Below are 27,092 nucleotides of genomic sequence, written 5' to 3' on the forward strand. Positions count from 1 at the left end.
CATTTGATCGTCTAACATTAAAATCACTGGAATTTTATGGACTGCAATAATTCATTTTGAGAAGATAATTTTGTATTTTTCACATTAGCTTATTGTAACAGTCATAATTGGTCCCAAAGAGTCTTAAGAACCACTAAAGAAATAAGATGAATAGGTCTTACCCTTTTTTTAAAAGGATAAAAGGTCAACCATTAACTTACATTTTGATTAACAACCAAACATCACACCAGAAAAAGTAAATTAGTAATTATTAATAATAAATAAAAAAATCAGGCTTTTTACAGCACAAAATAAATTTTATGCATTTTCAAGCAAGATTGTTTACACAGGATGAATTTCACACTGTACATGGTTTTTGATGTTGAGGCATATACATACAGAGAAAAATACTGCCAATACAACCAATACATTTCAGTACCTGTACATTATTTACATTTTCAAATATTTTACACAGCTCCAAACTATCAGCCTCATTTAGCTATACACATTTCAAACTGGAGTGTAAAATGCTTACATTTTTTTAACAAGGGAGTTTCATCATAAATGCTCCTTTCAGTTATTTAATAATTCAATGGACTCAGGTGGTAACTTTGTTCCATGCCAGCCATCAGTGACAAAGCCAAAGATTCCACTGCAAACAAAACCACAAAGAAGTAGTTAATATTTGCATTTGCAGCAATCTGCAAGTATTTATTGCAATATTCAATTCTGTAGTTTAAAAGGAAGATATTTTTTTATTTTATAAATCGTAACAATGTAGGATTTAAGACCATAGATGAAGCTCTGACAGACGAAATTCCACCAATTTCAGCAGCAGCCATCCACTGGATGTTTCAAGTAGTAAGAATTAATAAGAAACGAGCTCCTTAATGTGAAATACTAACTGCTGGCAAGAAAAAAGAACAAAAAAAAAAAAACACCAACCCCCCCTCCCCAAAAAAAACCCAAAACCAATAACATTCATGCATTAAAAAAAAAAAAAACCAAGCCCAAGCCAACCTCATGAAGTTTAACAGGACCAAGTGCAAGGTCCTGCATCTGGGTTGGGGCAATCCCAGGCACTGATACAGGCTGGGCAGTGACTGGCTTGAGAGCAGCCCTGAAGAAAAGGACTTGGGGTGCTGGTGGATGAGAAGCTCAACTTGAGCCAGCAGTGTGTGCAGCCCAGAAAGCCAATTATATTCTGGGCTGCATCAAGAAAAGTGCAGCCAGCGGGTCAAGGGAGGTGATTCTCCCCCTCTACTCCATTCTGGTGAGACCCCACCTGGAGTACTGCATCCACTTCTGGAGCCCCTATTACAAGAAAGATATGGACGTGATGTAGCACGTCTAGAGTAGGGCCACGAGGATGATCAGAGGGCTGGAGCACCTCTCCTATGAAGACAGACTGAGAGAGTTGGGACTGTTCAGTTTGGAGAAGAGAAGGCTCCAAGGAGACTTTATTGTGGCCTTCCAGTATCTGAAGGGGGCCTAAAAGAAAGCTGGTGACGGACTTTTTAGGATGTTGGGATGTTCGGACTAGAGGGAAGGGAGCTAAACTAGCAATGGTTAGATTCAGATTGGATGTTAGGAAGAAGTTCTTCACCATGAGGGTGGTGAGACACCAGAACAGGTTGCCCACAGAGGTGGTAGAAGCCCCATCCCTGGAGGTTTTTAAGGCCAGGCTGGATGTGGCTCTGAGCAACCTGATCTAGTGTGAGGTGTCCCTGCTCATGGCAGAGGGGTTGGCACTAAATGATCCTTGAGGTTCCTTCCAACCCTGACAATTCTGTGATTCTATAAAAACAAACAAACCCAAAACACAAAAGTCAAACGTGAGGGGTTATGCAATAAAGCCATTCTTACAGAATCTTCTTGCAGACAAGCTCTCCTAGACTGAGTAGCAGCAATGCCAGGAATTACCTCTTTCAGAAACACGTTAGAACATACATCTACATCCCAGCTAACCCCATTCAGCAGCTGCCCCTTGGCACTGATCAGCAGTGCAAGCTAATAAATAGGCAGAAAGTAGAATCACAGACATGACTTCTGCTGCTTCTGCAACTGAAGAAGCAAATTCCAGTAGATGGGCAGAGCCAAGACCTCAGTGCAGTTGCAACTGCAGCACCACAATACTAAAATTTTATCTGTTCAAGATGTAGCACTGCTCTCATCCACAAACAGAATGGTCTTCTATGCCCTCCCAAACTTAAGTTTCATCCATTTGTTTAGAAAACTGCTTGTTGCCTGCTTGACATCCCCATCCCCTCGTCAGAAAACACGTAGACTGAAGATAGGTATCATCAAAAACGCATGCTACAAATACCCTAACAAAAAATAAAAATGAAGTTAACTGATTAAGAAGCAAGCTGCCATGTCCCTCTGAAATACCTCACAAAATGAGGCTCTTGAAGATGTACTGATAAGCATTAGAGAAGATGAAAATGTAAATACATTTTCATAGTAAAACTTGTGTCCCAGTAAGTGCGAGTATGTGAACAGCCTCAGGTACTTACAGTGAGGAAAAGAGCCTCGACAGACAGCTTTGTTGAGAACAGTTACAAGGAACATGTGACAGTTTTTAAAATCAGATTCCATCTTCTCTATGGATTCCATCCTACAAGTTAAACAGAGGAATGCTTAACACACTAGCCACAATTATCTTCAAAATATGACCAAAACTTCATGGTAAATAACAGAAATACTCTTTCCATTGCATTCTGACTTGAACTCACAAGATTTCAGTTATGTCTGTGTATAACACTCCTAAACGCCAAAGGCTATTTTGACTGGAATACATGAGCACTATTAAAATGGTGTCAATCATTTCCTCATCATCTTAGAAATCTCTGCAGTAACTAGAAAGAACTGTGTGGTTCCAACTGACAGCTATTATTCCTATATAGCTTTGTATTTCAAGACAGCCATTCCCAGCCCCTATGGTTCCCCTCCTTTAAGCATTAGGAGACATTTCTTTACGAAGAAGGTGGTTGAACCCTGACACAGGCTTCCTAGAGAAGTGATTGATGCCCCAAGTCTGTAAACAGACATTTGGACAACAGCTCTAACAAAATGCTTAAACTTTTGGTCAGTCCTGAAACAGTCAGGCAGTTTGAATAGATCATCATTGTAGGTCCCTACCAACCAAATTGCCCCATTCTAGTCTAAAAAATAAATATCAGAATTTATTTTTAATCTCTTCTAAGGGATGGGTTAGTGAAGAACAACTCTATGGACCAACACACTGATCTTGGAAATTACAAATAGATTTCTAACTTCAATCATGAGTCAAAAGGAAGCAAACATCTTTTCTACAAATCCCAACTATGACACTCATCCCAGGTTGTACTATACAAAAGGATGTAAAAACATAACTTTAGATTTTCTGTTATTTGTAAAACTTGAGCATTTGAACTAATTTGATCGAGCATTCTGCACGAGAATCTTGACTCCAAAGTAAAAACTTCCACTGATTTCAATAGCTTCACATCTTTACCATGTTTTTTTAAAAAAACCCTTTATTATTTGGACAGTGCAGACTAGAAAAATAAGGTTTTAGAGATTAGAGGATTTTTAAGAAAAACAAGTATTTATTGCCTTCTACAATAAAGACCAAGCTAAATAATCCTACTTTTCATAAACCAGTTAAAGAATGTCAGCTGCTACCTGCCTACAATTTTAAATCATCATCATGAAACATGACCATAAACCAAACCTGTAGACCTCTCATTTTATCACTATGAACATATATGAAGGAAAAGAAAACCCTTTTTGCTGCTATGCTCTACAATCTTTTCAAACACTTAGAAGTTATACACTGGCTACCTTTTTAAGTAGAAAACTCTAAGCTTACCCAAGTCCATGAAAATTGTTAAGTTCTATCTAAAACAAATTTCATTTTTGCTAAGAAATACCAATTAGCCTTTGGTGTCTGCTGTTAAACACTGAGCAAAGCCCTGTTATTTCACAGAAAAAAAAAATCTTGAAATCCTGTTCTGAGCTATGAAATTAAGATCACATAGAATTTTAGGTAGGTATACTTACTTCCAAGCCCCTAAACCAGCCTGCCAACGGTCTGCAAACATCAGTACTAAATTTAACACTTTCATTATAGCTTCTTTCACAGAGCTCACCTAAAATAACAATTAAAACAAGGAACAGTCACAAATTCATCGTTAACCATAATAATCAATACAAAGGTACTCCATGCCATAAAGAATTTAATTTTATCTTCTCTTCTTGATTGAGCTGAGCCTTTGTAATGGTTTAGTGCAAGGGCTAACCTGCCTGCTCTCCCAACACAAAAGTAAGGGGAAGAGTAACACACAAAAACTCAGGGCTGAGATAAAGAGATACGTGTTTAATGTATCATAAGACACCATAAGCACAATACGTGATTACCTTCACTAATAATCTAATTAAATAATACAATAGATGATTACCTTAGCTAAGCCTATTTTGCAGAAGCACAGTAAAATACAGGAAAAATAAAACAGCATAAAACAGAAAAACAAAACAAGCAGCTACCTGACTCCCACTCCTTCTGCCACCATGCCTGCAGAAAAGACAGTACACCCAAGGAAACCAGAACCCAGAAGCAGCAACTGAAACAGGAAGCCTCCCATGCTGCAATCTGAACTTCAAGCCCCATAATAATTTGCTCCAGTTAGCACTTTCATTTTTGAAACTGGCATGACTGCAGCATGGTATGAATAACAGCAGCAGGTTCAACTCAATCCATGACAGACTTGTAAAGGAAATCAGATCTCAGTGTTAGCTCTGTGTTACCGTTTCCTCAAGAGTATCTGTACATTGTTTAGTATGTATGAACTGCAAAACAGCATAATCAGTACTGAACTACTTTCTTGTCCTGGTAAGCTCTGTACAATACTCAAATTTTTCCTTACCCACCTTTTCTCTCAGGAGGCAGCGGTCATGGATTGTAGATAGATATCTGTAATGAATCTTTATCAACTGATCCAGATCTTTAGCTTCTTCTACCTGGTGTTGAAACTCCAAGCCTGTACTGTGAAGAATCTTAAAGAGGAGACCATAGTTATTAAACTCCATGTTGCACACAGTGCTTAAGACTCTCGTGCAATATTACTTATTTTAAGAGCCTAAAATTGCCTGATTCATTCATTCATCCCTTTCAAATTTTAGGCTTATCATCTGAACATCAATATAGCAAAAAATTGAAGCTCTTCTCATAACTGCACAATGACATTCATCATATACAAAGGAATACTGTTACTGCACAAGGGCAGACAAACTGTCCCTGGAGGAGCTGATTTGGAGTGTACTAGTTTTATTACAGGAAAAAAAAATGGGGGGGGGGCAGAGTAGATACGAAACTACAGGTATCGCCTTTGAATTTGAGAAGTCGTGTATACACTTTTGGATCTGTGTATTAAGGAGTCTTTTGAGAAGGATACCTTTAACTAAAATGTCTGTAATAACACTTTTATAACAACTCCTAAGAGTGTAACAGCTCACAGAAAACTATTTATACATGATTGTGCTTCAGTCATCTAGTACTGGGAGAGACAATCAAAAAGAACTAATAATACCCAAATGTCATATGCATGTCAAACTTCTAATGCATTTTTAGAATTACTGATTTAGAACTGGCAAGTTAGAAATGAAATGTGTTTAAGTTCAAAATCATTTTGCAGGACGGACATTAGACTACGATTTTGCCTTTTATTTTTAAATGAAAATTAATACTTCACCTCCAGTTACAAGTTCTTACTATAAATGAAATTTTGTCACAAGACACACCCTTGTCATGATGTAGTTGTGCAGGCTGTTAACAAAATGCATAAGTTTCACTCTTAAGAGGAACATGCGATGTATTTGTTGTTTTATACTTTCAGTTTGTGGTCCAAATACAGGAAGTGTTCCTTGTTCTAGTGAAGGTCCTTCCTTAACCTGTGGATTTTCTGCGGCACAGACTAGTTCTAAAAATAAAAGGCAACAGTATCATATCGAAGTGCTTCCAAAGACAAACAATGGCTAGAATGTTACTTAATGAAATCTGTTATATCTTACTACTCTGCACATAAGATTTTTCTTGCAATTCAGATGTGTTATTAAAATATAGCAACAAGATACTGAATTGACAGTATATGTACAATGCAATTTGATAAATACTTGAATAGAAAATGCTAATTAACAGCTAAAGAGTATGTAAAAAGGATTAAAAAAAAAAAAACATTAAAATCTACATTTATTTTTAATGTGTATACTATCTCCACAAAGTGGAAAAGGCATAAGCACAAAGCCATACTCAAACAACAGAAACCTGTATACTTTTAGGAAGAGTTACTTAACTGATATATAAAATACAAATGAACCCATCAGCTTTCTGGTTTATTTTTCTACAACAGGAAGTATGATTCCACTTTACATGGGACAGGAAGAGTATAAGCATTAACCTGATGAAGAAAAATGCTAAGAGATCTCTTTCTACGACCTCCGAATATTTAAATTGTAGCTTAGATTATTTATTCAAAACTATCTATTTTATGGTTTTGATCTTGTTTTCTTGACTCATTTGCAAGGTACTATTCATGAAAACTTGAACTGTACACAAAGCAAAATATTAGGGTGCGCCAAACAGACCTTTCAACTGCAAGGTCTGAAGTAATAACTTCCTATATAACTAACTACACCTGTGCCAGAGACAGAGGATATCCATGAATAAACAGTATTTATTCATTCATTAAGGCTGAAAAGAACTGAAAAACATGCCCTGCTTAATGTATCTAATTTGCAAAGCTAATAGAGATGAATATATTTTACAGAATGAATAAAAATTGACTGGTTTATACCACTTACTGCAGAAAGCAGCAAACTGTTTACATCCTTAGACCACAGAACAAGTTTTTTGAGTATCTTTCATTAAGAAAGTTTCTTACCATCAAATCGTAGAACATCTAGACTATACTTAGCCCACTTTATTTGCAGTAAGAGCAGAAAAACTTGATTGTAAATTTTTTGACACTCTAAGCTTATAACTATATCCACAGGCCAAGGAACCTAAGGAGAGGATAGTGAAGACAAAATAAAAAAGTCACTTTAATAAAACATTTCAAATCTGTTCTAGAATAAGAACTACAGCAACATTAACTCACTACCTTGTAACTCAGTGTCAGGCCATCTAAGGTGTGGACAGGGAGTTTCTTCTTTGCTGCGTCAACAGCTTCAAATGATATAGATAACCTATGCAAAGAAACAAGTAATTTAATTGGTGGTGATCTGTTTTAAATTAGTGGCTAGTTTAATCTTATTTAAATTTCTTATTGCTAAATACTAACTGATTTAATCTGGTGGGCTTGGGTAGAAGAGATGACAACAGCTGAGAACTTCATTAAAACAGATTATTGTAATAAGTACACAGGAATTAGTACTGTATTGCACAATGCAAGTTAAGTATATTAGTATAGGTAAGCATGAAAGAAACATAACTAAACCATATTTTGACGGATTCCCTACTTTACCTTGAACTATCTTCTGGATAGCGTTGCCCAACTGCTTCTTGAAGCTGAACATTTAAGAAAGAAAGATTCTGCCAAGCTTCCTTTTCTCTAATTTTGTCAAAAATAGATGTATAGAAGTCATACATGGTATCTCCAGCTTCAAGTAAGAAAAAGTTTCTCATTGCCTGCAAATATTCTACAAGCCTGAAAAGGAGAAAATATATAATATTTTCTCAGTCTTAACCATACAAGTGAAATCAAACAGAACTGTTACAGAAACAAAAATCCTAAATCTATTAACCACAAGAATCCAGTATTGAACATAAAATTGATGAAGTCCACAGTAAATTCTTAGCTTAATTCTCAAGACAGCTTTCACATACATTCAAATAAAATGAAATAACCAAGCCATGTTTGCCCTGTAAACTTGAACAGATGCACCAACTTCAACAAAAACGCCCTGGTATTCAGCTGTCTTACAGGCCAGGCCATTTTGAAAAACAGTTTAAGAGTCTGGAAATCCAGTCCCTCTCCATAAACAGAGAGGGGAATGCAATTTCAGAGAGAGGTCTGTTTAAGAAGAGACTTTAATATGGAGCCCCAGAAAATTATGGTATGGCTTTCCCTTTTCAGGTAAAGTAGGAAGAATAGTACCACCCCACCTCTCACAAGAATTGTGACTATAAATACATCAAATATTTCAAGTATGACAATTTATGACCACCTGAAAGGTAAAATGAACAGCCCACTTTCTTCTAAGTAATATAAAAGTACCACATATTATATGTCAGATTATATTATTTTGTCAGATTTTATGGTATCATAATTGAATCTCATGTCAACCAAATACATTGTTTTCCTAAAATTTGTCTTCCACTTTCAAATGATCATGCTATTAAAAGTTCCGTTTAAAGTAATTTCCCTACTGAATATCCACTGAAAACAAGTGATAGCTTTGCTGTTAAGACAGACCAAGTTTTCACCCAGGATTCTCTCCTGTTAGGTCCCCCTTTTCCTCCTTAATGATTTTATTGTATTGATTATTAAATTGTAGTAGAAACACAACATAACATTCCTGCTTTCAGCCTATGACATACCAGTGGCAATTTAAACAACTGTTTAAGGGAAAACTTTCTTACCTATAATCCTTCTTCAAAGTTTGCATTAGATTACCACAGCATTCCAAGTATTGCTTGTGTATGTGCGGATAAAGGCAAGACCTCAATGTGAGTTCAAAAGTCTGGCAGGTCACAGATTCTGAGGATCTATCCACACAAACATCTCCACCAGTAAACTTCTCGTGAAAGTCACTCTGTTCCAAATATAATCTTCAAAATAAAGCAAACTACTTACAGGAGGTTCATAATTCATACAATATATAAAACAAAAATGGCATACCTTCAAAATTTTTAATCAAAATTGGATCCTCTTCTCCAAAATAAGTAGTGCAGACATAATAAAAGCTGTTTCATAACTATAATACATATCCAATCTATTAAGTGATCCTTCATATTGTTTTTGTACAAGCAGACATACTGTAATCACGTAATTACTCAAGGAATAATCCTTGAAAAAGCAACAGCCAAGTTGAAACGCTATACAGCTTAATAAACAAACTCAGTATCATAGAAACTTAAAAAAAGTATATTGTGCACATACAGCAGCCAGATGAACGTCCCAGAAAAGAAAATTAAAGAATCCGAGTATAAATGTAAGCAGCAGCCACAAACCAAAACCCAAACAAACAAAAAAACACCACACACACAGAGGGAACTGGTCTGAGGAGCCTCAAATATGGGGTTCCCTATATATTGTCTGTAATATTATATCATGGGAAAAGAATATTTTCAGACTACATTTACTAAGTTTAACTATTTTGTCACAGAAAAGATCAAATTATTTTAATAACTTGCAATAAGGTACTTGCTAGCTGAAGCCACTGTAAGAGGATACCTGGCTCTGAGCAACTATGCTGAGACAGACTGTATGAGACAGACTTTGAATTCATCTATCAATTTTGACACATAAAATAGTCCCAATGAACAAAGGAAGTAATAGTCTTATCTACTTTTAATTATGATTTCTTTAAAACAAAGTCCTCCTAGACCTGAAAACAAGTAAATCATCAGCTAGTGTTTAGGCAGAACACATATAGCTGTTTTCTTCTTCGCAGTCACAAAATAAGATTTTCAGAGTGTCTTTTCTGTTAATTTCCATGACATTTATAATCACTACATGACTTCCCTCATTATGAATAATGAAGGATTTTTATACAATTAACATGAATTTTTGAAGGCTTTTGAAATTTAAATTAAGTACAGCACTTAAGCCACATTCTTCAAACAATATGCTTTCTGCAAATCAAAGACATTGTGTACAAATTCCAAGCAAGCACATTCAGTAGTTTAGAATTTACAAGTGTTCGCTATTAAAACACTTACTTGATAAAAGTCTGTTATGATAAAAACTTCTCCCACTTTCTGTGTTAACCGACGTTATTCACGTCTGCTACTCAGATTCTTCAGTGATTTTAATTATTTTTCTTTAACTCAGCACAAAGATAGTGCTAATTTAGCTTCTCTCACTGCCTGTTGGTACTCCTCTTTATTCTGTGCTTGCTTTCAGCAACAGCAATAAAAATTTCTACAAAATATCACCAGGCAGAACACTGCTCTTAAGGAGATCATTCATTTACCTGGCAAAATTAATAGCCAGCAGTGGGTCATGAACATCATCCAGTTCCAAATGTCTTTCTGCTATAGACTGCATCTTTATCAGGCTCTGCTTTGTGGCCTGCTGTTCTGTAATAATGTCTGGAACAGACTCTTCGCCGTGCCGCAGACGGGACTGCACCGATTCCAAGAAGAGTGTATACAAACTCTTTCGTTCAGCATCTAAATCAGGCAACACATTCCACAGTAAGATTTTGTTCTAAGAGAAATCATCATCCGAACTAGAATAACTCCACAGTCCAACATTTACTTGCTAACTTTGAGAAAACAAAACAAAACCAAACCAAACCAAATTTAGGCCACCGTTCAGAAAAACACTTGAATACATATTTAAATAAGCATTGCTGAAACAGTAGGACTAGATTTATGCCTAAGTCAGGCATATGTTCAAGTGGATTGCTGAATGGGTGTCTGAAATACAAAGTATTTATGAGATTGTTGGAAAATTTCCGCCTTTAGGTGTAAAGGCAATTTGTACTTAGCCCCTGAAACACTCCTTCAGTATTAACTAGAATAAATTATACTCTCACACCAAAGGAGGAAATAAACCTAGACAGTCTCCCAAATAATGTAACCATCTCTACTTTATTTTTGTTTCCTAAAAAAAAAAAATATAAATCAAGATAATTGCCTACACTGTTGTAGTATGTTTTGCAACCATTCAAAGATTCTAAATATCAAACTTTATTTCATCAGATTATTAATAGTATTTTTTTAAAGACATAGAAAGTTCCACATGCTAAGTCAGAATTATTCAACCACTTAGTAATGGAAAACAACTATTTAATAAAATAAAAGTTTACTATTAGAACATAAAAGTTGGTTTCCTTTATTTCACAACAAACAAAAAAATACTTTGCAAGTACATGAAAACAAGTTTAAGAAAAATTTAAAGCCATAAAAAGCAAAGGGAACATTGAATTTTCATTCACTTTGCTCTTCTCACACATTTGCATTGGAAGAGAGTTTTCAATCAGATCTGAAGTTACCAGTCACAACACTGGCATTCAAGATGGAGTATTCTATTACCAAGGAAACACTATTATGAAAAGTATACTCATACTCTAATGTACGAGGGTCTGCAAACTGACACCTCACCTCTTGATGCGGTCTGCTGTGGAGAGCCATCTTTGCATTGAAGATTCTTCAACAACTGCATGGATTTTCCAGCCATGATGATTTGCTTTAGCACAGGTTTCAGGAATGAGACCATAGTGTGTTGTGTGCTTGAAGGGGCCTGATCACTGCCAGAACTGGCGCTGGCATTATCACTCATCTTCTCCTCATTCTCTGTCTTCTCTGACACACTATATAGAGTGTAGGTAGCATACCAAAAGTCCCTGTGATTAACCGGAACATTTTTATTTCTGCAAAAAAAATGAAGAGGTGAGGAGTGTTTCCCTTGTCAAAAGACAAAGCTTCGTTACTGGAAAATGCCTGTCATCTTTGCCTTTCTCTCAGAATAGCCAAGAAGCACTTTCAAAACTATACAAAGTAAGGCCATTTACAGGATCACATGATTAGGAGTTGGAAGGGACCTCTGGAGATCTTTGAGTCCAACCCCACTGCCAGAGCAGGAACATATAATCCAGCAGAGGTCACATAGGAATGCATCCAGACAGGCCTTGAAAGTCTCCAGTGAAGGAGACTCCACAAACTCTCTGGAGAGCCTGTTCCAGTGCTCTGTGACCCTTACAGTAAGGAAGTTTTTCCTCACATTGAGGAACTTCCTGTGGTGTAGTTTACATCCATTGCCCCTTGTCCTATCACAAATTATCAAAACACCTCTAAAACAGATGGTAGCGATAGCTCACAGGAGATAATTGTATGAACAAAAAAAATCCCCAAAACAAGGCAAACAGAGTAACTATTAGATTTGTCCCAGAAGTTAACTTTATTCACAGTGGCATGCAAACTTAATAACAAAATGGTTAGTCATTGACTTGCAGATTTATTTAAAACCTACAATGAAGCAAATACTACTGGGAAAGCTGAAAAATTCTAGAGTAGATCAAACTAAATTCTTAGTTCACTTTGCTTTTTTGTGTTGTTTACATCATAAATACAGTTTGGTTTTTGAAGTCAGATGGAAAACGACCTAAAACAGATAATTACGATGAAGCACAAATATACATAAAAGTTAAAATCTTACCTGTTGGCAGCACTGACAGCACAACTACAGAACCACACAAAGAAAAGTCAAGGATGTCAAAGACCAAAGGATTTACTAGAGTGGTATTAGAGCTGTTCCCTTACTTCATGCTCACTGTGGCCTGCTTTAACAGGCAGAGGTTCACTTAAGTTTGGCAGATATTGGGAAACAGCTTTGTAACTGCAGGCCGAAATTCTAATTTCTACATTCACTTTACACTTCAAGCCCTCAAAAAAAGGACCAGCAAAAAGTAGCATACAAACAAAAAAATAAAATTAACAGATCAAATAACATTTAGAATATGTGCATGTAATTGAAGACATCATATTAACTTGTATTACAAGTTGGAAGCAATAACTATTTTATTTCAAAATAGCATTTGATTTATAACAACTACAGGATTAGTAGCAGAATTAAAATGTAAATTTTTTAATTTTTGCAAATGTCTTGGTTTTGAAAAATGGTTAATTGCTTTTTAAAAAGTCAAGACACTAGGAGTCAGACTGCTGATTATTATTATTGATGGAAAACAAAACAAAACAGATTTATTTTTATTCCAGAGCAATAACTAGCAGGGCTCCATAACTGTATTAATAGGAAGTTTGTGACAAATTATAAAAGCATGAGTTTAGAAATTAATTCTACTTCAGTAAAATAAAAAATGTGAAGGACCTACTGTTATTGTCACCCTTTACTTCCTAGGCTCTACAGGAGGTTTTGTATTCATACTTGCACAGCATTGTGTGTGTCTAGCATCAGCATTCCTACCTCTGAATAATAAACTCCTTTGCAGGATCAAACAAATTACCATGGACTATCCACTCGTCCACTGTCTGTAAGTACGGCCTCACAGTTTCAACCCAGAGAGAGAACAGAAGTGATACCTATATTTAAAAGGGGAAAAAAAAGGAACAACTGAGTGAATGTTTTTATAGTAAGCATCAGAAACAATGTAGCAAAACCTAACCTCTTAATTGTGAAATTATCATTTGTAAAATACACTTAGCTACACTTAAGATTTTTGAAGATAAAATGTTCAACTGAAAATTACAGCCTTAGTATTTTAATGCCCTATTGTGCATGCTTCCTCTTGTTTCTTTTTTCACTCTAGCATCTCTTAAACAGTTAGGGGGATAGTCATAAAACATTCTCTGGTTTTGTAACATATAAAACAGGGAAACCAAAGAACATCATGCCATCTACTACATTTTCAGTAGTATAATCACCAAATTACCGTAAGAAACCCAAACTCTGAAGAAAATAAGAGGGAAAGTTATTCCAAAGGTCTCTCTTTCATAACAGTTTCCTGGCCTCTGATTCTTCACAGTTCCTCCCCTCAGTCCTAAAAAGACATTGCTGCTAATCTCTTCATAAACCTGATTTTGTCTAGGTTGAATGGGCTGATGTCAGAAAACAGTAATACACTATGACTATGAGACTTGCCCTCAACTCTCTGAAGCTGAAGGCCACATTAAGAAATTGAGGTTATTAAATTTTCTAGCATGCTGTTCTATTAAGAAAGGAACATTTTTTCTCTACCGTTTGTTCAGATGCTTCTCCAACACTGTCATATTCAAGAATTGCCTTGTAGAGAGTATTAAGCAGGTGAGATGCTCGTACAACATTTCTAGTGTCAGGTGGCACTTCTGCTACTCCCGTGCTGAAAACTTTGTGAAGCACCTTCAGCTGTGCCAGTCGGGGAGACAACTTATCTATTACTATTGAAAGTGTGACTGTTTTATCTGGGAAAACAACAACAAAGGTAACAGCCATCAGAAAATCAGATTTTGTCAATGTTATTAATGAGGCTTTAAAATGCATCATGGCATCTTTCACAGTTTCAAAATGCATCTCCATCATGTTTTTCATGTTTCCCTCCTACAACAATTTCCTTCTGTGCCCCCCTCTTGTAAAATGTCCTTTGCACTTTACCTTTGTTGATTATGCATTTTTCAATTTCAGTAAGTTCTTCTTTAAAGCTAATGAAATATTTATACAAGGCCCACATGAAAGCTTGGTAGGTTCTGAATGGGGCTTCGGTAGTTTTCTTTGGAGTGGAAACCGTTCCCTGCATTATGCTTTCCGGACTGTGACCCATCACTTCATCAATAAACTTCTGTAGTCTAAACACAACTTGACCATATGCCGCTATCTGCTCCAACACAGATCTCAGGCAATTCTGGAAAAGTGCAAACACTTCTTAGAATCATTTAATGAAAATTTCTTTGAAAATTAAAATAATGAAAATTGTTTTACAAACCCAAAACTTACACAATGAATTAAAGTAATAAAATTCTGCCACCTCAATCACTTCACCACATTCTCAGATACGGGAGCAGCCCATTCAGTTTTATTGTCAGATTTTGCTAATTTAGTGAAAACACAATTGTGAAAGTGTGATTTTTCCCACAAGTAGCTTAATATCCAATTCCTCAAAATCACATCTTTCTAATGACAGATATATTCAGTTGAGATTTAGAAACAACTTACATGGGTTAAATGAGTTACAATAATATCATTCTGCACAGCCACTTTTCCGTCATTCAGCTCAAATATAAAAAGCTTTTTCACTCCTGAAAGTAGCCTTGAAAAGAAACAGAGAGAGTAGTAATTTCCCCCCTTAAAGGGCTCACAATTATATATATATAAAGAATTAGCTCTCCCTTGCCTACAAGCTGCTTTTCTTCAAACACAAAGCGATCACAGATAACTACAATGCTATTTGTAGTGTAAATTGTTGCTAGAACAAGAACAATAAAACACTGGCATCAAGTAAATATCTCCTATGATTCCTTTCAGGTTGCAGTATTCCCAGCTATGGCACAATTCAAACACACTTCCTATAACTGGACACTGTATTAAAGGGCAGGATAAGAACAAGTTGGTTCTTCTTAACAGTTAGACTTGAAGAACCAATACATACCAGAAGCAGTTTGCTACTTTCTTCTTTGTGACTCTGAGGGGTTAACACACGTAAGCAGTACCTCTATTGCCAGTGATGGTGCAAGCTAAAAGCTTAGTAATAATTCTTCCTTCAGACACAACTTCAAAGATAAGTCTTTCATTTCCTTGAGAGAAATACTAAGAGTTAAAATACAAGCTTTTTGATGTTGCTCTTACCAAAGTGTTTCCCGTATAACCTGAGTTTCAGTGACTAACGTTCTCTCTTCTGGCACATATAAAGCATCACTGGTATACAAATGGTGGTCCCTTATTGGAAAGGAAATTAAAACAATTTAATGGCTGAAATAACAACTGAATTGCCTAAAAGTAAAAGTGAAGCAATAATCTTAAGGCTCAGTTTTATTCTAATTATATCTGGGTAAATTCAATGTTCATGGGGGCATTTTAAGTATACAAGCAAAAGCAGAGTTTGTTTCCAAAATACTATGGAAAGCATTCAAATTCTTGAAGCAGTGAATCTGGGTTGTTTTGGGGTTTATTGTTTGGGGTTTTTTTCTTTTTTTTCTTTTTTTTTAATTCTTGATTATTTTATTATTTCACATAGAGTAACACGAAAACAAGTCACTTTCTTTTAAAAATACTATGCTAAAAAGTAAAATATTCATTTCTCTAACCCATACAAGAAAATTCACTTTAGACCAAGTTTAGTTAAGAAATTAAAACTTTCACAACCTTCCCTTATGATGCCAAGTTATGTAACGCACTGTAAACCTTCCACAGTATTTTTAACATTTTAGCAAAGTACAGAACAATTAATTGTACCTGTAGCATTTTTGACTCATTAATATCACCAGTGGCAAAACTTAGGCAATCATGTTCAAAATTTAAAAATTCAAATTAAGTAATACTGGTTGTTTACATATATGTAACATGCTGCAACAGTGTTGCTTTATGTTACTGGTTTCCTAATATTCACTATGAATTTTCTTTCCTAATTGGCAAGATAATCAATCAACACTAAAATAAATTTAACACCTTGATGAAGAAATTCATCAAATTAAGGAATGGAAGACAAATCTAATGATCTGTATTAATGCAATACTGCTACATCAGAATTCAGGACAGAGGGAAGATTCAGGTTTGGGTTTTTGTTTTTTTTTCTTAATTGAACTTCCTTCTAATTTTCTTTCCAAAATCACAGTGGAACGTGATAATATACTTTATGTTCCTTTCCCACACAAAATCTGTGTTTAAGAGTAAATATGGAAGAGAGGCACCAAACCCAAATAAAAAGTTAGGCTTTAGGGATCTTCTAATTTCCAGGACCGCTTACAACCCACTTCTATTAGTTCCTCACAGACTTTTGTAAGGGTCATACCAAACAAAATTCAACAATTACATTTGCTTCTTTGAAAAAATAACATATCTCTCTCTCTCTCTGATATACAAATACAATAAAAATAAAATAAATATATTAACAGAAAAAAACCCCGCAGCTTGTTTGTTTACCTTATTAATTCATAGCCTTTAAATTCTGTTTTTAACTAAATCAGTAATAACTATAGTAACTTTATGCTTCTACAGTGAAGATGCTTAATAAAGTCATTATTTAGCTTTATATGCCAGTAAGAAATGCATAAGTGAACTATTTTCTTACCAGACTGCAGCCAGGTTGGAATGCAAGTGCAAACTATGAGAAAAGCGAGGAGCTCTTCCTGTCCAGTACTGAGGAACTACATGCTGCTCCAACCAGCTGCGAGCATCAGCTTCACCAACTGTGAGAACACGTGGCAGGCAGTGAGGTGGTTTTTTTATTCAGGAAATGCTTACAAAACCCAGGAAAAAGCTATTAATAAGCCTATCCGCTCAGCTGCAGCATCATGGATCACCCAGGAACAAGTTATTAATGAGCCTGTCCTCTCAGCTGCAGCATCACAGATTTTTTCATACAAGTTACAACTCAACTATTTACACTTCACTGCATTTACATGTACAATACTACTGTGCACAAACTAATCTTCTTAGAAATGTCTCATCTCTTAAAAATTACAAAAATCCTAAAAAATTAATTCAGGAGATTTAGGCAGTTTCCAAATTTTCTTCTGAAAGTCTGCTTTGGTCTCCAGTAATTCTCAAATGTTGTATACAAAACCAAGCTGACTTAGAAAGACAAACTGCCAGATATCACAAACATCGTCACTATGTTCCTTTTCACTATGCATTTAGTACTTGACTTAAAAATGTGGATTTTTTCCTTTTGTGGTTACCATGAAAATTTATCTAATCTCAGTTAGAGAGCTACTACTTATACAACGTATGATTATTATGCAGTCTTTTTATACAAGGTATCTTGCACACAACAACACTGTATGCAGAAGCCAATATTCAAGTCTAAGCCACTAGTGTTTTAATTACATAAACTTTTTTTTTTTAATGCTTTGTACACAGAACCAAATCAAATGTTTCTGTTGTCAAGCAAATTGTGTCATCATTTTGAAACTTAATAAACAAAACATTACATTATACTCATAAAACTACATGCTACATTGGAATAACCATGTACATTTCTACAAACAAAGACTTCTCCATCAGCATCAGCAGACATCAGATCAAAGCTTCCATACTGCTTCTTTACTGCTAAAAATATAAAATAGTAGTACACCTTAAAAGTACAAGTCTAAAACATAATACCTTTTTAAGGAATAATAAATTAAGCTGCATTAGCTTGCTAAATTTGAGTATATATGACCACACTGTAAGAATTATGCTTATTCTAACCTTTCCAGGAAACATTAGGTACTGCTTTCTTATTTGGATCTTGGTCTTCTAAAGGTGTCCTATCCACTTGAATACCCGAGTCTTCCCTGCTTAAAGGCTGAGTATCTTCCTCCTCTTCACTTTCTTCAGACCAATCCTATGAAGCACAACAAAGCCTGGTACATTGCAGTACAATATAACAGACAGATCTATATTCACTTCCTATTGACAAGAGAAGCACAACATAAACTCTTTTCTTTCTGTCACTACCAAATAAATTCAGGGCACTAAGACTAACTGAACCATCTGACAGAGACGGGTTGAAGTTATATGTAACATTAAAATCCAGAAAAATGAGAAAACTGGAGATCACAGAATTACAAGAAGTTCTTACAGGAGCAGGCAGGGGTCAGCAAAAGGAACCAGTTTAATTGCAAAACATGATGAAGAACAAATTCGTTTCAGTGTAACTGTACTTGAGTCTGCATATATTTCTTGGTATGAAGTAAGAAGCAACAGAGCAGAATCACACAGACCATACCAATCAGGTCTCCAACATACTCCAAACCAGTTTATACAGTTGAGTTACTCACTTCAAGAAGTTACTTACTGGTGTTTCTATACCAGGACCAAAGTAAATTTCTTCTCCTTCCATCAAATATTTTCCCCAATCAAATTCTTCTTCCTTTTCTAAGAAAGGTATAAACATAAAAAATGTAAACATTATGTAACTGTGATTTCCTTTTCCTGTAAAAACATTTCCAAAGCTAAAATCATGTTGTTACTCTAGATCTAAAAAAAAAAGCCTTCCGTTCCACTTAAGGTTACACCACTGTTCCTTTACAAGGTTACACATTTTCAGACATGTAAATGGTGACATATCAACCACATATATTCCTTATCTATTAATTCTCAATCTTGTTGCTTACACGCTCAAAATACGCAACATAGTGTGCCATCAGCACATTTACCTGTACAATGTTACACTACCCTAAACTTCAATCCCAGAAAAAACATGCAACATCACTTATTGTGACTAGTTCCATTTAGCTGGGTGGAAACATTCTAAATGTATAATTTACATTTGCACATGGATCTTGAACTGCATACAACATAAAGCAAGAACTGTCTTACTCTGAAAAAGACACCACATACTCATGATGTGTTATGTAATACTTTAAAAATAACAATCACACTTACAATATATTATATCTTAAACATGAAGCTTACTCAACTGTAATTAGTGTTGTTTGAGATAACCTCTTCATATTCACATTCCTGGAATGGGCTGAAAGTGCATTCAAAACACCGCCGAGGGAATGTGCAGAGATCATTCAAAAAGGAATCTTAAGATGCAAGATTTTCTTTAGGTTAGTCTGAAATATTCTTCTTTCACTCTATGATACAACACCGTAAACAAATGGGGGATGGTATCCACTCAAACTTAAGCGCAAGCCTCATTTTTAGGCACTGAGCAAAATAGTCCTACACTAGAAAGCAAGTAGCTGGGATTGCCCTCTGGAAACCTTTAAAGGTATCTCCCTTTCCTTGACTACATAGGGAACATAGAAATTTACATCACCACAGCTGTTTCAACAGACCTCATATGGAGGTACAAGACAGATGAGGACACAAACTCATCTGTTTTTAAGCATGTAAGCACTGCTGAATAGGTGGAGAATGCTTGCAAGTAACAGCGGTACAAGGCAAAAAGAATTCCCAAGGTATATGGGTGGCTGGAAAATTAACTAGGTGAGGTAACATAAATTGGGGTAGGAAAGATTTGCAGGCTATAAATCATAAAATGACAATCAATAAAGCACCTCAATATGAAGGAGGTAATAAAATGGAGAGGGAAAATGTCCTTGTCAGATTCCATGAATGGATTTTATCTTTCATTACATATTGTAAACTTACCCACTTCTTTGTCTCTTGGTTTTTCCACATAGGTGGTGTTGGATGGAGAATCAGACAAACACAACAGAAGAGACAGTATGGAATAGTGTGTATCTGTCTTTAAAACATTAAAAAAGGCAAGTCAATAAGCAGCCTATAAAGGTTTTAGTTAGGAACAAACTCAGCCTATCTGCAGGAATTCTCCATGTGAGTTCCCATTCCCCAGTCCTGAACTACAAAAGGAGTATCTGCAACATTGATGTTTTGCCTCCTAATTAGCCAAGCAATATACTTCAAAAGTAGCCATAGCATAAAATGCTTCTTACTGAGCTGATAATCTGTGAATACTGAGAAAACATAAGAGGAACTCTGAAGTACTATAAAAGTACGAACTTGCTACAGGACAAGGGGTAATGGACAGCTACATTCAGCAGAACGACACAGGTGATGGGCCCACAGGAAACCATGTCTTCATTCCTCTATTCATACAGATGATTATTTCAAATAGAGGGTAAAATGAAGTTAAATTGAGTGGCACTGAGTGCACCCTCAGCAAGTTTGCCGACAACACCACACTGTGTGGTGCAGTAGACACACTGGAGGGAAGGGATGCCATCCTGGAGGGAAGAGATGCCATCCAGAGGGACCTTGACAGGCTGGAGAGGTGGGCACAAGCCAACCTCATGAGGTTCAACAAGACCAAGTGTAGGGTCCTGCATCTGGGTTGGGGCAATCCCAGGCACTGATATAGGCTGGGCAGTGACTGGCTTGAGAGCTGGCCTGAAGAAGAAGACTTGGGCTGCTGGTGGATGAGAAGTTCAACATGAGCCACCAGTGTATACTTGCAGCCCAGAAAACCAATCACATCCTGGGCTGCATCAAGAGAAGTGTAGCCAGCAAGTCGAGGGAAGTGATCCTCCCCCTCTACACCACTCTTGTGAGACCCCACCTGGAGTACTGTGTCCAGCTCTGGAGCCTCTATTACAAGATACTAATGCACTGGAATGTGTCCAAAGAAGAGCCACAAGGATGATCAGAGGGCTGGAGCACCTCTCCTGTAAGGTCAGGCTGAGAGAATTGGGATTGTTCAGTTTGGAGAAGAGAAGGCTCCAAGGAGATCTTATTGTGGCCTTCCAATATCTGAAGGGGCCCTACAAGAAAGCTGGGGAGGGACTTTAGTGCCTCGGGTAGTAATAGGACTATGGGAAATGGATCCAAGCTAGAGGAAGGGACATTTAGATTAGACGTCAGGATGGAGTTCTTCACCTTGAGGGTGTTGAGACACTGAACAGGTTGCCCAGGTGGAAGCCCCATCCCTGGATGTTTGTAAGGCCAGGCTGGATGTGGCTCTGATCTAGTGGAGGGTGTCCCTGCCCATGGCAGGGGGGTTGGCACTAGATGATCCTTGGGGTTCCTTCCAACCCTGACAATTCTGTGATTATATGAAGATTTTTGACAAAATCCCTGCATTAAGACCACACTCATATTATCTTCCCTCACCTGAAAAGCTACAAAAAGCATTAAAAATGCACCTTTAACTCCAATACTGCACTAATATAGTTGTGAAACAGAGGTCTTCCTTCCATCAGGTTAGAATACTGTGCCAACACTGCTCTGCTGCAGAGATTTGTGTTATGGTCTATTCCCTAATATCTGCTTACAACACAACCATTTCTTACTGAAGAAAGGGTTTTCTTTGGCCTGATTTTGACTTTCCAAATCTCTTCAGTAGAAGAGATTCTGCTATCTACATCCTATATACTTTGACATACATACACAAACTGTTCCTACAGCTGTCTTGGTACCAGATCTACTCTTATTTTTAAACAAAAAACAGAGCCCCAATTTCTGACAAAGCACAATCATACTCATCTAGTATAGATGGAATATAATACGTTCCTACTGAACATTACCTGCTCTACAGGAGTTTGTCAACGAACACCAGTAGGCTGTCAACAGAATTACACGTGCTGCTAGTGTTTTACCTACCAGTCATAAAACTGATAAATACTCATTCTTGCCTGTTACTTGCCACTGCTAAAAATGAAATACAGTTTAACATCCCAAATATGAGATAGTATCTATCTCCAGCTATAGCCCAACTGCATTTTCAGAAGAAAAATAAAAGGTTCTTTCAAGTCTTAGGATACTTGAAACATTCAAATATTTAGTGTTTGTTTGGGCTTCTGTTTTGTTTTTTATTTTGACTCTCAAAACAAACACAATTAAAGGTACTTAAAAAAAAAAAATCTAGAGAGAACAGGTATGTGTAAGCTATTGAGGGTTCCAGGGTTTTCCCCACAAATTAGAGGAAACCTAAAGATAAATGTCAGTTCAATGAAAGTAAAATCAGACACACAGGCCTATTAAAAAGTATCACTATATAGGGCACCACCTCTTAAATCACAAACTTTTATTTCCCAATAGCAGGAACTTTGTTTTCAAAGATCAAATTCATCCTTAAACTACCAGAGTGTTAAGAGTCTCAGTAACACAACTTTTGCCATACCCATCCAGTCCTTACCCTGAACTGATTTCACACAAAGTGTATTAAAGGTGAAACATATATACAGTCTCAATGAAGAAGCTAAAGGGCAGGAACACACCATTTGGAAATACTAAAATCAAAATGTCCCAATGGACAGAACTAAAGGTAAAAAAATTGGCAAAAGAGCAACAACTGCTCAGTTCACTGTTGTTTCAAGAATAGGTAGGAATCAAGCTAGATTCAGCTGGATTCCAGCTACAACTTTTGTATAATCATCTGCTCTGCAATAAGATGTCCTTTAAGAGCATGGGGAAGCCCTAGCAAGACAATAAACACATTTCTAAATTTCAACCCTGAAAATTCACAACCTGAACTGCAACTGAAAACCCCATTTCAGTCATCTGAAATTTCCAAAACAACAAGTCCCCATTGTCAGTAAAACATAACAGTGCTGGGGAAAAAAAAGAATAAGGAAATTGCACCATGCATACCTTTGTTTCTTCAACACCGGGGAGTGGCGAGTTTAGAAACTTTTCTGTCAGTCTTTTCCAGCTTGCAGCTTTTCCGAGGTCAGAATGAACTATCAATTTTTCATGTATTCTAATAACAAAAATAGTATCAGAAAAATGCTTCTAATAAAGTTAATTAACCCATTATCAATCCATAAGCATAAAACTTACCCTTCTATTGTCCTCTCTACTTTGTGACTGTTCACATCAAGAAAACGGTGAAATCTGTGTAAGAAATCTGTATTAGAGTTTTCAAAGGAAGCTTAACTAAAGAAGAAAATAAAGCTGATTAAAACATATGAGGTACATTATTAGTTTAATAACACATGCTTAATTCAGCAACAGCATTAAGCATCAACAAAATTTATTCTCAGTCTCTCTTAACTCAAGGATTGAGTATGACTAACCTTAAAGAGAAAAATGGAGTGCAGGTTACATTTAACCAGTACCTTAAACAGAATGGAAAATTGCTACTATATCATCAAACTTAGCAATTAAAGTATGCTGTCAGTTACATTAAGTGGAGCAACTCGGCCAAGAACTCTTTTGTCAAAGGCATCTGTGTCAAATGCACAAAAATTATCTGGGACTTGCATCACAAGCACACGTAAAACAAAGACCCACATGGGAAGGCCTCTAAACTCAAATGAAGCTCCTTTATAAATAGTAAAGGTGAGTGCCTAAAAGAAAAGAGCGCTTATTCAAGATAAAGATATACCAGGCAATATGTAGAAGGACAAAATAAGAATTCATGAAAGGCAAGATGGATTTTGCAGATGAAATGAGAATATGAATAAGGCTCTGCAGTTATATAGAGAGAAAAGCCAGGGAATGGAACGTGACAGCACTCTATATGTAGGTCCTCAAAGCCAACCCAGTATTTTGCCTCACCTCCCACCAACAACTGTACTGGATACCAGGTAAATCTTGTGACCACAAACAGAAACAAAAACTACAGGATCTGAATCAGAAGCAAAGTTATGCTAAACAGGCTGAATTTGGAAAGACAATCTAAAATCATCTCAGTGTCAAAGTAATTAGCTAAAAAATAAAACTGTAAGGCAGGTAGCAAGGATTTTTGATCACGAAGATACACTCAAAGAAAATGGGCTTATGTCTTTATTTGCTTTTTATATATCAGAGAATCACAGAAAATATCCAGTTGGAAGAGACCTCAAAGATCATCCAGTCCAGCCTTTGACCCTACAGTGAAGGGTCAACACTAAACCATGTCCCTAAGTGCCAGGTCCACATGCTGCTTAAGCACCTCCAGGGACAGTGACTCCACCACTGCCCTGGGCAGAGCACTGCAATGTTTGAAAACTCCCTTTGTGAAGTATTTCCTAGCACCCAGCCTGAACCCTCCCTGGTGCAGCTTGAAACCATTTCCTCTCGTCCTTGCCACCAGGGAAAAGAGGCTGGCTCCCTCATTGTTCCAACAAATAGTGGCTATATATTATTATATATGGTGCTTATTTCCTCACTTCCCTCCAGCAAAAATAGTTTTAACTACAGACCCATTAGTCTGATTTGAGCTGTGTATAAGGCTTTGGGAAAACAGCATGAAAAAAAAAACTAAAATTAACTAGGTAGCTGACATTTAGGGTAAGAAAATACAGCTTACCTCATATTTATTACAGCACATTAGCTTACATATGGAATCATTAGTCCAAATAGAAAATGGCAAAATACAAGAACTGGAAGATTTAGAACAACAGACTGAAAAGACAGCAATATAAACATCACATCAAGAATCATGGTATGCATTGGGTTGGTCCAATCCTCCTACAGTGAGCAGGGATATCTCTAACTAGATCAGGTTGCTCAGAGCCCCATCAAGCCTGACCTTGAACATCTCCAGGACTAGGCTCTCCTCCATCAGCTCTTCAGGCAACCTGTCCCATTATTCCACTACCCTCATAGTAAAGAACTTCCTCCTAGGTTTAGATTGGATATTAGGAAAAACTTCTTTACTGAAAGAGTGGTGAGGCATGGAACAAGCTGCCCAGGTGGAGTCACCATCCCTGGAGGTATTCAAGAAGTGTGTAGATGTGGCACTTTAGGCACTTCAGTTTAGTGGTCATGGAAGTTGGGTTATGGTTGGACTTGATCTTAAAAGTCTTTTCCAACCTTAATGATTCTATGAAAAGACCAATTAAGCTGAAGGGATGTTATTGGTGAAATTCCTTTAGTCTATTATTTAAAGCTTTAATTAATGACCCTAACACTAACACACATATACATAAAAAGTATCATTTTTTTGGCCAGTTAGAAGATGTATGGAAAGAAACAGATGAACTTGAGAACTACAACACAGAAACATCACCAGATTAATACAAACCACAAGTTTCATAAACTTGGAACTAAACAGAGGCTCTGTTTTCAACTCCCTCTATTGTGCATTACTCCGATTTCTTTCCATGCCAACAATTCCCCAGTCTAAAACAGCACACAGCTGCACAAACTGGGTCACCAAAACAGAGGGAAGAGATAGAAGACGGGTTGTATTTACCTGGCTGGAGAAACCTTGCTACCGTTATCAACATGAAGACTCAGAATAATGACTACTAAAAGCACCTATTTTTATGGAGCTGCAAAGCCAGTAAATGCAATCCTATGATGCATTACAAGAAATTGGGATACAACAGTTACAAACTCCATATTCCTGCACTCCCGATGAATATAACAAGCTCCCTCTGAACTCAACAAAAAGCTATGCTTTTCAAGACACTGGCTACAGTTCATACCTAGCTCTCCCACACCTCAGACCCATCTTTACTATTGATCAATGGGTATTTGGTTATTAAAATAATCTTATTTGAACTTATTAGTAGTTAGGATTCAGAGCTGGACTTGATGCAATGCCGTTATGCTATTGCTCACCTTTAAAATTTTATTTAAACAGTATAAAAGAACATAAGAAGTAGTGATTTTATATGGATTAGGTATTTGCTGCATGAAGTTAAGCATGTACTTAGAACTCCAATGAGGCAGCAGTTAGTGACAATATGGGAAAACTGGAAATAGATTGTTAAAATTGTCAGCAGACACTGAAATGGTAAATATTGTAACTGAAAAAGCAGTGTGCACAACTTTGGTACAGACATTTTAGACGGCAGTTAATAGAATTAAAGGGAGACATAATATGCATTCCAGGCTAATAAAGACCATGTTTATGACAAATTCAAGTAACGTCAAACATTATCTCCTGCAGGCTTGATAACCTTTATTTCAAGCAGCACAGCGTTCTTGGCCAGCAGCTTTATTGCATTTTGGTGAAGTTCTCTTTATTTGCTCTCTTCATGCCTATTTCATGCCCTCCAATAAACAAAATTTTAGATTTCGAAGGGTACCTTTTTACAGATCAGAAGAAAAACCCTAGAAGACCGAGAGTTAACAGCCACTGTCCCTCTGACAGAGACTCGCAAACGGCTCCCAGCTCTTCCCCTGACACCATGCCCAGAAGGCACGGCAGGCCATGGCCCTGTACCACAGCCCAGTAGCCACAAAGCATCCTCCTTGTTTGAAGGAGAGCAGGGGACAGCGGCTGCCGGGCGAGTCACACCACAGCACAGTCCCTCAGACCAGCGCCGGGGAGCTCCGGCGGGACAGAGGAGACCGCTCGCACGTCCTCAGCCCCTTCGCTGACGATCAACGTGGGGTCGCCACTGCCGCAGAGCTTCTCCCCGGGGCGGGGGTAACGGGCGCTGACCTGAAGTTGGACCAAGCGAAATTCAGCGCCGTCTGGAACGGGCCGCCGCCCAGCTCCTCCTCGGGCAAGCCGGTCACGCTGCGTACCAGCGCGCGGACAGCCCGATCCTGCTCCTGCTCGAAGCGGCTGCGGTGGCCCGGCGAAGCCAGCGGTGCCGCCATGGCCGCGGCAGCCGCGGCGAGGTGGGAGACCCGGGCAACACCTCCGGGAGGCGCCACGGAGCCTCCCGCCGCTACAGCCGCGCGGGCCGGCGCACCTCTCGCGATACTTCCCTATGACTTCCCGCGAGAGTTTGCCCACAGCGGGGATTTCGAGAGGAGGGAGGCGGTAGTGGGGAGCGCGCATGCGCGGGGCTGGAAGTGGCGTAGAGGGCGGGGCCTGCGTGTCGTGTCCTGCCTTGGGGTTGGGAGGGTATTGGAGGCTGGGTTAGGGGAGTGCGTTGGATGGAGTGGTACTAGCTTTCCAGTTCCACTTCTGCAGTG

At 37.4% G+C, this 27,092-nt stretch overlaps 1 protein-coding gene across 1 annotated transcript; it reads right to left on the reverse strand.

Annotated features, from left to right (window-relative positions):
• Window positions 1–464: 464 nt before the first annotated feature.
• On the reverse strand, window positions 465–26,771 carry TUBGCP5 (tubulin gamma complex associated protein 5). Its single transcript, XM_054399378.1, has 23 exons — window positions 26,611–26,771; window positions 23,070–23,123; window positions 22,881–22,989; window positions 19,923–20,019; window positions 18,616–18,695; window positions 18,027–18,162; window positions 16,906–17,023; window positions 15,465–15,554; window positions 14,835–14,928; window positions 14,277–14,523; window positions 13,884–14,086; window positions 13,113–13,228; window positions 11,291–11,559; window positions 10,156–10,354; window positions 8,600–8,788; window positions 7,482–7,664; window positions 7,119–7,203; window positions 6,900–7,020; window positions 5,761–5,939; window positions 4,891–5,016; window positions 4,024–4,112; window positions 2,496–2,596; window positions 465–631 (listed from the first exon to the last, which is right to left on the reverse strand). Exons 1-23 carry the CDS (start codon window positions 26,769–26,771, stop codon window positions 561–563), a joined length of 3,117 nt encoding a protein of 1,038 aa, XP_054255353.1. The 3' UTR covers window positions 465–560.
• Between the last annotated feature and the right edge of the window lie 321 nt (window positions 26,772–27,092).

The sequence above is a fragment of the Indicator indicator genome, chromosome 1 (assembly GCF_027791375.1).
Source record: "Indicator indicator isolate 239-I01 chromosome 1, UM_Iind_1.1, whole genome shotgun sequence".
Lineage (NCBI taxonomy): Eukaryota > Metazoa > Chordata > Aves > Piciformes > Indicatoridae > Indicator > Indicator indicator.

Excerpts from the sequence above, each read along its gene's own strand:
- TUBGCP5 (XM_054399378.1), bottom strand. The coding sequence starts at position 26,771 with ATGGCGGCACCGCTGGCTTCGCCGGGCCACCGCAGCCGCTTCGAGCAG. Across the intron at positions 18,163-18,615 it reads GTCCTGGTATAGAAACACCA|GATTGGTCTGAAGAAAGTGA; the intron begins GTAAGTAACTTC and ends TGTGCTTCATAG. Across the intron at positions 10,355-11,290 it reads ACAGCAGACCGCATCAAGAG|ATGCTGAACGAAAGAGTTTG; the intron begins GTGAGGTGTCAG and ends TGCCTGATTTAG.